The sequence below is a fragment of the Artemia franciscana genome, chromosome 15 (genome assembly GCF_032884065.1).
Source record: "Artemia franciscana chromosome 15, ASM3288406v1, whole genome shotgun sequence".
Classification (NCBI taxonomy): domain Eukaryota; kingdom Metazoa; phylum Arthropoda; class Branchiopoda; order Anostraca; family Artemiidae; genus Artemia; species Artemia franciscana.
This window is the reverse complement of record NC_088877.1, coordinates 8636535-8650027: the sequence shown is the minus strand read 5'-3', so window position 1 is coordinate 8650027 and position 13493 is coordinate 8636535. Positions and strand designations below refer to the sequence as shown.

General features: G+C 33.9%; 1 protein-coding gene across 4 annotated transcripts in view; it reads left to right on the top strand.

The window, feature by feature from the left end:
- The window catches only part of LOC136036009 (high-affinity choline transporter 1-like), a 103336-nt gene that overhangs the window by 34505 nt on the left and 55338 nt on the right, over nucleotides 1-13493 (top strand). For all 4 annotated transcript variants that reach the window (XM_065717928.1, XM_065717929.1, XM_065717927.1 and 1 more), the window contains exons 2-3: nucleotides 3914-4087; nucleotides 7574-7681. In XM_065717928.1, the coding sequence (XP_065574000.1) occupies nucleotides 3922-4087; nucleotides 7574-7681 (274 nt within the window). In that variant the 5' untranslated portion in view covers nucleotides 3914-3921. The remainder of the gene's footprint in view (nucleotides 1-3913; nucleotides 4088-7573; nucleotides 7682-13493) is intronic.

The following is a 13493-nucleotide window of genomic DNA, read 5'->3' as shown; positions in this document are numbered from 1 at the left end:
TGTAAATAAAATAATTAGCCGTAGAATAAAAAGACATTCTTGTAAAATCGAAGAAGATACTTCACAATGTGAGGCTATTGATAAGCCCTCAAATATTGTCTATCTTCCGTATATCCCAAAGATTACAACAAAATTAAAAAATATTTGCACAAAAAATAATCTGTACGTAGTTTTTACTAATAATTTTAAAATCATCAATTTCTTAAATTCGGGTAAAGATAAGACCCCAGTTACTCGCCAAAGAGGGGTCTATCAAATACCCTGTGATTGCGGAAAATACTATGTCGGCAGGACCCATCAGAATCTAGACAAAAGGTTACATCAGCATAAAAATGACATAGACAAGGCCTTAATTTCAAATGGTTCCAACAATTCCTTTGATTCTGCTCTAGGTTGGCATATTTTTAATAATCCGTCCCACATGATACTTTTTGAAAACTCTTCACTCATTAGTAATGATTTGGGAATAAAACAGGTGGTTCGAGAATCAATTGAAATTAATCTCAAAATCAATAAAAATATTTCTTTGAACAGGGACTTGGGGGAATACTCACTAAATTCTTTATACTCAAATTTAGTTAAAAATGATCTAACAAAATATTTTACTAAACCAATTTATAATAGTACTGAACCAACTACGAAAAGGCCTTTGAGACAGGCTGCTAAACAAGCAAGATTAGCTTTAAGAAATTGCATCTAATCATTTTATTCTCTTTAGTTTGAATGAGTTTATATTTCTTCATTTCATTCTTTTCGCCAGTCCTGGTTGAACTTCGCTGAAGTAAGGATGCTAGGGCTATATTTTTAAAAAAAAATTTGTTTTAATAAGTGTTTTTATATTCAGTTTTAATTCTCATAATTTGATGTAAGTTCTTTTATATATATATATAGTATTGTATTGTGCTGAAGACGGCCCTTGGACATAGGGCCGAAATATCTACATAAATAATTTCCATTGTCTTGAAAAAACTTTCCCTATTGTTTCTACGTTGTATTTGTTTGTTATGGAAAGGCAGTGTGGTCTTCGTCGCTAAACTTTGACCTGTGTTTACATATAGTAATGGTTACTCGGAAATGTACGGACATTGTCAGGGGGATTATTTTGGTTTGGAAGGGAGAGTTGAGGTGAGGGGGGGGGGTTTCTGGGAAGATCTTTCCATGGAAAAGCTTCTCATGGGGGAAGAGACTTTCAATGAAGGGGGCGCAGGATTTCTTAGCATTATTTAAAAAAGCAATGAAAAAAAAAATATTAAAAGTTTTTTTCTACTGAAAGTGAGGAGCAGCATTAAAACTTAAAATGAGCAGAAATTATTGTACATATGAGGGGTTTACCTCCTCGTAATACCTTGCTCTTTACGCTAAAGTATTTTTAGTAATTTCAACTATTTATTCTACGGGCTTTGTGATTCAAGGGTCATTCTTAAGCAATTGGGACAGAATTTAAGTTTTAGTGTAAAGAGCGAGGTATCGACGAGGGGTGGACTCCCTCAAATACGCAATAAAAACATGCGAATATAGAAGTTCATTACGTAAGTTAATCCGTAAATTACGTATATTTTTTTTTACTAATGAAAATGTTCGTAAACAAATTAAAAGTTCTAGTTGCCTTTTTAAGTAATCAAGAAATTGGAGGGCAACTAGGTTTCCTCCCTCTCTTTTTTTTCTCAAAATCTTCCGATTAAAACTACAAGAAAGCCATTTAGCCAAATAAATTAATATGCAAATTTCGTTTTAATTATTTATGTGCCGAGAGCCAAGATCAAAACATGCATTAACTAAAAAACGTCCAGAAATTAAATAAAAAAAACTAGTTTTTTAAATGAAAGTAAGGAGCGACATTAAAACTTAAAACGAACAGAAATTACTCCGTATATGAAAGGGGCTTTTCCTCCTCAACGCCCCGCTCTCTACGCTAAGGTTTTTTACTGTTTTAAGAAGTAGAGTTAAGAGAAAGAGTCAAACTTTAGCGTAAAGAGCGAGGCGTTGAGGAGGAAAAGCCCCTTTCATATACGGAGTAATTTCTGTTCGTTTTAATGTTATTCCTTCCTTTCATTTAAAAAAAGTTATTTCTAGTTTTTATTTACTTAATCAACTAAAGAGGGTAGTTTTCACTTCGTGCTTTATATAAGGTTTTGTTAGAAATTAACGAAGGCTTAAGTTGAATTCCATCCATGAAGCTTTTTCTGGGGAGGACATTTTACTTGGCCAATAATTCGATTATTGGAAGAATAGAAAAAATAGAATAATATATCTCAATAGAAAAAATATACACATGTCTCAACGTGGACCCTTTTCGACGCACCGTACTATTATGCTCAAGCGCTTTAACTATCTTCTGTGCTCAGGCGGAACCAGAATCTCGAGGAGAAGAATCTTGAGCTATTAAGGGTATAGAGCGGCATGTCGTATTGGCTCTCTCATCCCTGGGAGGGAAGGGTAAACGATACAAGGAAGTTTATATTGAATTTCAATGAAATTATTGGGTTTTATGTATCTATGTTACGCAATTCATGGTAAAGAACTGTAGGTTCAGAGTGACTCATGCTAAAGTATCCAAACCTCTAAAAAGGAGTTTGGTAACAATATTTACATTAAAGGAATAGTGTTTTTTTAGGTGATTCCATTTATATAAAACTTATTGACTTGTAAGTTACTTAAGAAAAGTTATGACCCTGGGAAAAAGTGCCCAATTTTTGAGAAACACCCTCAAAAGTTCGACTAAAGCTGATAAAAATATGTCATCGAATTCATCATATCAGATAACTTTATTGTAGAGGTTTCAAGCCCTAATCTACAAGTATGCAAAATTTCGTATTTTTTCTGCGCAAGGTTTAAATTCTTTAAGAAGAATTGCCAAAAGACAAGTGAAGTTGAATTGGAATAAGAAGTACTTTTAAACTCCTGTAAAATTGTATCGTAAAACTGGAGGGCTAAGGAGGAAGCATCCTTCCTCATATACGGAATAGTTTCTGTTCGTTCAAAGTTTTAATGTTGCTTTTTTACTTGCATTTGAAATAAAATGCAAGTTAATACTTACAGAATAGAACTAAAATTTGAAGAATGAACTTGTCTTTATTAAATAGAAACAACATTGTAAAAAATTACAAGACTGAAGCTTCACTGGCATTTTTTTTTATAAGAATGTTTTCAGAAGATTATAAATATTTATTTTACTTATGTTAATAGAGTAAGGAAGGTCTTTCAAGCATGAGATTGCTCTTCAAAGCCTCCGTTAAACGAAGTATTTTTTACAGCCAGTGTGACAAATTGATATATGCTACTCAGAAAAACGTAGGTTTTTCGTGTTTAGAGGCAATAAAAAGACCAAGTATATAAGTAATAATTATAAAGTAAGCTATCTTGTGATTAGAAGAAAAATCGATTTGCAAAGAATATCTTTTTCACATGTCTCCCCTCCCGGGAAAAAAATTCAACATAAAATAGTTTAATTTATTTTTATATTATGATAAGTAACATTGCAAAACTCCTGTTATGGTATTGTCCACTTACTAATTCGTTTTCTTGTTTCTTTCTTTCTTTGCCTTCTTAGAATTTTCTCTTTTTTTGCCTAAGTGTTCAAGAGGACAAATACAGGAGGCATAACATCAATGATATTTTATTCATGCTAATGTTGATGAGGATTTTTTTATCTCGCTCTATTGTTTTTTTAGAATTTTCTTTCCTTCAAATTCAAAATGATTAACATAATACGATTAATTATAAGCACATATTCAACCTGCTAATTCTTCTTGTCTGATTTCGTCTTTTTCTTTTTAAAACCCCGTCAAACCTTTTAAAATTTTTGCTAACTAAATTTGGTGGAACTATTTCAATCATTTTTGTTCTGCCTATTAATTCTTTGTGTCGGATATATTTTCACTGCTACTTATTTTTATAATACTGTTTTTTTCAGGATCCAAAATGATTAATATAGGAGGAATAATCTCAATAATATTTTTCTACCTACTAATTCTATTTGTTGGAATATGGGCCGGAAGGAAGAGAGAAAGTGGATCAGAAAGCGAAGAAGAGGTAATGCTCGCGGGTAGAAATATTGGCTTATTTGTTGGAATCTTCACGATGACAGGTATTTACACTGTTTTAATTAAAAATAATTCAAACAAGGAAATAATTTTCCATGAGAACGAGAAGCAAAAAGATATTGGGGTACATCTTGGGACCGTACAACTGAACACTACGGCCCAAAGAGCTCGCGAAAAACAATAGTTTTTCATGGGTAGATATTTTGCAAAATTATAGGAGATAGGACTTTTGCAATATTTGTGCCTTATTATATGATGGCATAAGGTTCGTAGGCCTACGCGCTAAATAGTAAAGCAATTTGAAGAGGGTGAGGAGCTCAGCTATGAAAGAATTTATTTTCTTTTTTGCTTTACACACCAAAAAATCCCATATTTTACCATTCGAGGAGAGGGGGGACGTATTTGAATATAAATCCCTCGTTAAAGCAATTTTTTGGTATAATACAAATTGTGTTAACATCATACAACGTTAGGCCAAGGAACAACTTTGATTTTACCGAGTAATTTAATTTTAAAAGACATTGGAAAAATCCACGTTTAATCTGTTTAATTTTTTCATTCAACTATTCTTCTGCTATAATTTATTCTTTGATTTTGGTTCCATTGTCATTTTTCAGTTGTTATTTGTTATTTTGCAATTTATAAAAATTCCTTATTCATGAGGAAGTGCGCACGAAAGAATTAAGAAATAATTAATAAAGTATCTTACTGATACATATTCAGGGTTGTTCTTTGGATTGTAAGAAATGTTTTTTGTGTTAATATATATGCTAAGAGAAGGTTTCTTGGCTTATTAGTCAACGGTGCTAACTAAAAGGTGCCAACGTTATCATAAAGGTGCTAAGACCCTCTTCTCTGTCACAACGGCTTGTACAGCAAACCCAATCAGCACTACGACAAGTATCGATGCGCAGCAAACGTGATCAGCATCGTCGTATCAAACTTTGTCCATATCAAAAGGTGTGACAGCCAATACGTTTTGTGAGGATAGATGAGACTTAAGTAGGTATAAATTCTGGAAATGATCCTTATAACCACTATTATTGGGTTAGGGGCTTAAAGAGACTCCTACTGCAAGAAAATTTTGTTGAAAAATTATACTTTGGGGCAGCTTTTGCTTGAAAAGCTGTGATTCTTTCATGGCTGCACCAACTTATATTTAGCACCTGCTAATACTGGTAAAGCAAGGTTTGCATCTCTTTTGGTATTTTTATTCTACCCTATTTTGTGTTTTATCAATGTTTATTTCATATTTATTTCTCTTTTATTTATTTTATAATTATTCATTTTATTCTTGCTTATTCATATTTTAAACTAAATTTTATTATTCTTAGTTCTAAGAATACCACATGTTTTGCCTGTTCAGAAGGAAAACAAAAGTTTAACCATTATTGGATAGATTTAGTTTTATGAAAAAGAATACAAATCTGACAGACTTAAAATAATTTGATATACACCTTAGGTAAGCTGTCCAAATGGCAAAATCCGGTATAACTTTAGTTGTAATGCACTTTCAAGGATTTCAAGAAGTGTCATTTATTTTTTCGAGGTGCTTTCAATTGAGATCTGGAGAAACATTAAAAAAAATTTTTAATTCAAGAGTTACTGGGGAAAATCTGTACAAAGAAAATGATAATTTTAGCCAGACTGTCGGTAAATTAAGAAAATATTTTCAAATGGTGTTACATCGTTCATTTCTTCTAAAAGCAAAATAAAACTATTAATCAGAAGCGCAGACTAAACACAATCTAGATCTCAACACGATCTTGCTCAACATGCGGAGAATCAACAATGGGATCTCAATTTAAATAGCTATTAAGGATATCTTATTTTAAATATGTATTTATCATCTTTTTTTATTTTTCTTTGTTTTGGAACTTGGCCTTTCATGTAAACTCAAACACACACATATATTAAATTTGACCTGAGCAGATTATTGTCGGTATAACTTGATCTAACTATTTTTAGTATTATATTATGGGTATCCACTAAGGAGGGGTTAGCTAGAGATTCCTTTCTTCAAAATATGGAAAAGTGAAGAAAACTACAGAATTTTGGAATTTTAAATTTGGAAATAAACTGATACTTTTCAGGAAAAAACTTTATCGGCAAGATTTTGACGGCTACTGTGTAAACTTGAGGGGTTCAGCGAGCTACTTATTCTAATCTAACCTATTCTTTCAATTCCAAACATACTCAAACTAATTTTTCCTTTATCTCAATTATGACTACAAACTGCTTGAATAATTTAAAATAATAAAACAGTGTAATAATTTTGGGAGCTCCGCACCTAATTCTTTGCGATTATGGACTTAAAACTATAATGCAATAAGTAAAATTCCAATAAGTTATTTAAGCTTTACTTTTGACAAATTAATTTTTTACCCTTTATGAACCCTTGTCGATTATATTCCTGCATTACCAAAATTTTTTTTTGTTTATTTCTTACGATTTTAATTTTTTAGTTATTTCATAACAGAAGAAAAAACAGAAAATTCTATATCAAACAGTTCGTGGTAACGAACTATAAGTAAGGAGTGACCCGGCTCAATAGTAACCGAAACTCCAAAAAACGAAGTTTTGATGCCAATAGATTTAGCAAAAGAATTGAATTTTTATGCTGATTTTAAATATGCAAACTTCATTGAGTTTAGTCGTACCCATCGAAGGTTACGAGCCTGAGAATATTTACCTGATTTCTGAAAAAGGGGGGAAAACCCTCCTAAGAGTCATAGAATCTTAATCTAATCACAACATTATATTCAGCGTATCAGTGAACCCTAATATAGAGGTTTCATGATCCTATCTGAAAAAATGTTGAATTTTGTATCTGTTTTTTTTTTTTGCCAGAAGAAAGATCACGGATGCGTGTTTATTTATGTTTTTTTGTTTGTTTTTCCCATAGGTGATCGTATCGGCCAAGTTGTTTTAGAATATCGAGAGGGCTTATTCGAACGAAACTAAAAGGTCCAGAGTCCTTTTTAAGTGACCAAAAACTTGAAGACTTTTTCCTACAGCCCGTGGGGGAAAGTTCAAGTTACAAAATTTACCCATTGTTTACACATAGTATTTATTATTGTGAAGTTTGCATACATTTTTTTGGGCGGGGAGGAGGGGCTTATTTTCTGCTAGTTGGACTAAATATGTGGGGCTAAAGTATTTATCCGTGGAGTTGTAGCCAGATTTCCTGGCATTACTTAAAAAACAATCAAAAGTTAAATAAAAAAACACGTTTTTTCAACTGAAAGTAAGGAGCAAAATTAAAACTTAAAATGAACAGAAATTATTACGTATATAAGGGTGTTTATCCTTCTCAACACCTCGCTCTTTACTCTGAAGTTTGAATTTTGTCCCAATTCTTTAAGAAAAACTTCCGAAAGACTGCTCGTTCAATTAGAACAATAAAAAGCTTTTGTTAGAAGTACTACGAAACTCTAACGTAAATAGTGTAATTTTTTTTAGCTTCGGTGTCCTGAACTATCAAAAAGTTCTTCACAACTAATATAATTATATTTTTAACTTGTTTTCAGCTACTTGGGTTGGAGGTGGATACATCAGTGGAACTGCGGAGGAAATTTATGGGAAAGGGCTCGTCTGGTGTCAAGCTCCATTTGGATACGCCCTTAGTCTAATTCTTGGTAAGAACATTTTTACAAATTGATAAAAGGATTCTATCTTTGTTTAATCGGCTATACCAAAACCGTTACAAACTAGTGTCTTTAAAAAATTTAATGAAAAATAGAGATTTTTTTATTTCTTGTACAGCGGGGTATAGATAGATGCCGTTATACCCTTAAAGTATTTAGGCTTGGATCCTAAAAATATGTGCATACAAGAACCATAAATATACAACCAAATATGGCAAAAATTCTATCACAGATTATTTTCTGAAATAAAGAAAATCAGGTTTTAACTCCAACAATAAATACTTACAATAAATAGTAGACGAAACACTTTTGCTTTCAAGAGAACGGCCACACCTGGGAAGCACTACCCCAAAACGTATCAATAGAACAGGCCTTTTAGGGTAAGTACGACAACAGGCAATGTTTAACAAGAGCTCAGTGTATGCCTGAAAAACAAAGGGGGGTTTGGAATCTAGCTCCAGATTCGCTTTAGACTTTAACTGTACTCTGCCCTTAGACAATGAGGATATATAAGATTCGAAAGGGAGAAGTTCACGTTGTAACAAAATTCGGACAATCATTAGCTTTGAGAGGAAAAGGAACTTTAAAGATGCAGAAAACTTTTCAGCTAATTAAAAAACCTTTTACCCTATGTAGAAAGTTCCGATCTTTTGGACATCATGGAAGCCAACACAGATACGTTACCAGAAAGAGCAGATAACCCTAACTGAGCAGATGGGACATTGACTATTATATCAACCAACTACCCAGACAATAATGATTTCAAGATGAAAAAGTATGTTAATAAGAATACCAGGATTGATACGTCGTAATTGTTCTTTGAGAATGACCTTGGGTTGAGCTACCCTACGACTCTAGTGTCTTGTTGAAATTGAATTCATCAATAAATCCTGTCAAAAAGAAGCCCTAGAATTTCCCTTCCTTAATATTATTAGTATTTATTGGAAAACCCGTCAAACAAAGAAAGGAAAAGACGGAGCAATAAAAGAAAAAAAAGAGAAATACACTCTAAGTGCGAAAACAAACACTTAAAAAACACAACAAATACATCTTAACTACTGGGCCAGTACTGAAGACCAAGGATGGTTCAACCTCGTCACCGGGAATTATAAGCAAGAATTTGCTTTGCACGGTCATAATGGGGTCAGCAAAGCTGTATTTTCTAGCTAGATAAGAGTTGCAGGTCGAAGGGGGAAAACGTAAAAGATATTTTGCGAATCGGAAGAAAACTGTACGAACTTTTTACTTGTCAGATTTTGTGAGCATTTTCCAAAACCACGATATGTACAGATAATTTGGTAGAGTGACAGAGTTGAAAAGTTTCGAAAGAAGACGGCGATTGAAGCGTAACTTATTCGTTACAAAAGAAGCATATGATATCACAACTCTACGATCAACATGGGCAATTAATAGTTGTCACGTGTGCATTACTGACGAACCAATGGGAAAACCGAGGTAGGTGATATGATCGAGGTAGGTGATAGGTGATATGAGTACTGGCTTAATCCTACTATTTCCGAGCGGAACATCCCAAGGCAAAGCTTGCTTCCAGTTGAAGAAAGGGACTTCAAACTTCAGACTTCGGACAGCATTGAACTGAAGACCTAGTTTTGCATACTCAGATTGTAGCACTGCAAAAATATCGCTAACGTGCTGCATAGTGTAGCTCAAATTCAGAATATCGTCTGCATAACATACGAGAGATAAATCAAGACCGGAAAAGATGAAAAATGTGGGAACAGCTGACTGTGCATCAAGAACTCCATTATTTTATCTTCAAAACTTTTAATCAAGTTGCTGATCAACTGGGAACAGGACATAAAGTTGAGGATGGATTCGACGGGCTAACATTAAACATTTTAAAGTTTCTGTCACCTGCTCTACTTCTGACTTAAGGCCAAGCGCTATTGGCTTTGATTTACACCTAGTTTTCCTAGTTTAGTGGCAGCTAAAACCTAAACTAAGGGAAGAATTGTTCCTAACCAAAATGAATTCCAAGAGCCCAGTTTTTACGCATTCAAAGATTTTAAAATGAAATTAAAACTCGTGAAAGTTGAAAGCTTCTTTTTTGTGGATTTTCTATCCGGATTTTCCATCCTGTGGATCCTGTGGACTTTATATATATATATATATATATATATATATATATATATATATATATATATATATATATATATATATATATATATATATATAAAGATGAGAAAGCTTCTCCTCATTAAGGGTCGATTAATGACCACTTTGCCTGATTTTGTGTCTATTTCTGTTTCAAATCTAGAAAGAGCTTAAACAAGAAACTGAGGTATTTCTAGCTTTAGAGGCTCGGCTACATAACTAAGTCCCATTACCTAGTACCGTTTCGGAGTATAAAGCGATTTTCTTGTAATATTCCTTGGGCAAACCCTTATTTTTATTATAATGCTAATACTTATGACTTAAAAACTTGTTTTATTTTTACCCTTTGATGCCTAATTCAACATGTTTTACATTCAACTCAATTTGTTTGAATGCAACTTAAATTCAGCGTCTACGTTGGATCTGAATTCGATCTTCATTTTTGACTATTATTTTTGTCACCTATTATTGTCACTACTGCTACTCCTATAAACTTACTGCAACAGCAAGGAACCAGAGGCGAACACAGCTGTGAACGCCCCTCCTCCATCCCAATATATTTAAAGCTTCACTTTGTACAACCTTTAAAGAAGTTTTAAATTACTTTTTATTTGACTTACTTTTTCCTTAGCCCCAGACAGATGGTCAAGAAATATAATCTTCAGAATCCTGTTATCCTTCATCAATCAAAGGTGTCCTGACCGTTTCAACCTTTCTTTGATTAAATTTTTAAAAATTGGAATTGAACCACATGTTGACAAATGAGACAAATGAGTAACTAAAACCATCCGCAGACAATATCTCTGGGAAACATTTAATAAGTCTTCCTGTGCCTCCTCAAGCACCCACTTGCCAGAACTATACCTGACCACCGTCATAGCTGTACTTTAAAATAATCTACTCTGGATGCGTAGACTTATCTTCTTTTTTTTCAATTTTTTCAACTGGGAAAAGAAACGGCCCGTGCCAAGGGTATTCTATTTTTTTTTATCTCGTCATTATCTACCATTTTTACTACTAATACTACCCAGGTTAGTTACTTTATCCACCTGATAGATCTTCTTGTTGTCCAGCATCAATTTGTCAACCTGATTTGTTCTGATTCTTAGTTGTTTAGTCTTTTTAAAATTAATCTTGAAACCTATTCCTGCAACATGACCTCTCAAAACCTCAAGGAATTTATTTATTTGTTAGTGTTTTTTTATCTATGACACTCTAATCAGCTGCATAATTTAAGTCTATGAAATCTCACCTTCTATTTCAATTTCATTCTCTCTTATAGCCTTTGCCTTGTTTTTTAAGACAAAGTCTTTCAAAATAATCATCGGCAGTGCAACCTCGCTGCCTAAGTAAAGAACGATGTTGGCACAACGTACGATTTTGTTTTTCTTTAGAACAGGAAACTTCGCACAGAATGAATTGCCATAGAAACTTCAAAAGTCGTTCATTCAATTGTCAATTGAAAGGGCTACTTTCCTTTTTAAGAATTGGAAGAGATAGGAGCCCCATGCTCATCTTTTCTCCAAAGATATCCAATCAAAATTTGTGATAACCAGTTTGTTCAGCGTAGTTGAAGGGTCCAAAAATAATGTCTTTAGGGATACCTTCCCCCCTCCCATCCCTCAGGGCAGGGGTTGTAGGTTATACCCTGGGGGTATATTAGGTTTTTATAGAAAGGATAGTCGCATAAACTTGGGAGGTGGCTCATTCAATCGGCAATCAGAAGTTTGAGTGTCACTTTTAAATTTTAAAATAGCCATTTTATTCAAAATAGTCCAAAGAAAATAAAACATGACTTTTGGGTTGGAAAAAAACCTGAGCCTCGGGCAAGGGTTGTAAGTTATGCCCTGAGGGTATTTAAGGTTTTTATGGAAGGGATGGCTGCATAATCTTTAGACGAGGCTCATTTAATTGAAAATTAAAGCTCTAGTTCCGTTTTCACAGTCAAAACTGATGGAGGGTAACTAGCGCCCCTGACTACCCCTTTTTCACCAAGCATATCTCATTGAAATTATTAAATAGTCATTTTGTAAAAACAAGCCAAAGAAAAAACAACAACTCCTCGAGGTTTGACGAAATCCCCTAAAGCCTTTAGGCATGTGATATGTGAAATTGGGACATACAAGGTATTTGTAGAATAGGTGGTCATATAAACTTCAGATGGAGCTAATTTGATTTGAAATTGGAAGTTATAATGCCCTCTAGAGTCAAAAGTGATTTGAAGGCAATCAGCCCCTCCCCTCGCCCATCATTTCCCAAAACAAACATCCAAATAAAATTTTGAGACAACTATTTTCTTCTGTATCGTTGAAATTTTCAGTAAATGTGCGTTTGGGAATGTCAACCCATCCCCCCGCCCCCTCCCCACAACCCTCAGGGCAAGGACTGTAGGCTAGGCAATTCATTCATTATTTTCATATAGTATATGTTCTCGATAAGGGTATGCATGTTTGACTTTAACTTTCCAAAATTCGAAGGGCATTCTGGTGAGTCTTTCAAGGAATGTTGAGGGAAGTGGTGAACTAAATCAAAACATGTTATGTGTATATGGGTTGTAAAACGGGCGTAACCCAGGCGTGGCTGAGTTTATTAATTTGAAACTTTAAGAAAATGGTAAGGGAGATGATCAATTGACCAAAAAGGCAATATAAGCACGTTACTACTACTAAACTATATATACTATCCTACTAAACTATCCCACCACAACTATACCACTACTATCACTAGAACTACTTCTTCCGTAACAAGTACTACGTACTACAAAGGCTGGAAATATTGAACTTAACCCCTGAGGAAACAACCTTTCTTCAGGGGAAAGTTGAACTAAATCGAAACATACTATGCGCACACAGATTGCTGATACAGGCGTATCAGAAATAATTCTGGAATGGCTTACCATATCAAGAGAAAATTTCTGGGGTATCATGAGTGGGATGTTCAGATAACCGAAACACAAAATTACCTACTTCTACTGCCATTAATACTGCTGCTACTACTGTTACTACTACTAATAATAATACATTGTTTTTGCTGCTGCTGTTCCAACTACTACCACTACTGCTATGATACTATTACAATTAAGGCTACGCGTGTGAAGGTGAAAATTTGACAGAATATTGTGGGGGAGTTTGAACTAATCAAAACACACTTTGTGCATGCAGATTGTCAAAAGGATATATATTTCAAGAAGTTATTTAGGTGTTAAGTTGGAACTTTCAGAGAACACTCAAAGGGGGAATATCAATTGACAAAAAGGTAATGCATGCAAGTCACTACATACACCACTACCACTGCTACTTTTACTGCTACTACTACTGCGACTAGACTTCTTCAGCTACTGCTTCAATTGCAATAACTTTTAAGGCTTAGAGTATTAAGACAAAAAGGATATCAAAGGAGGGTTAAAAGGGCAAATCGGGTATATTTTTGGACGGGCTTACAGCGTCAAGGTGAAGCTTTTGGGGCATAATGAAAGGGATGTTTAACTGACCAATAGGCATGATGTACATGCTATTACCGCTATTAATACTACTGCTACTATTGTTACTACTACTACTACTAATATAACACTAACACTGCAACCATTTCTCCTCCTATTGCTACAACTAATGTGATGCTTAGACTATCAAGACTAAGTCTTAAAGTAAAATTTGAGACAATATTGATGGCAAATTTAAACTAACAAATG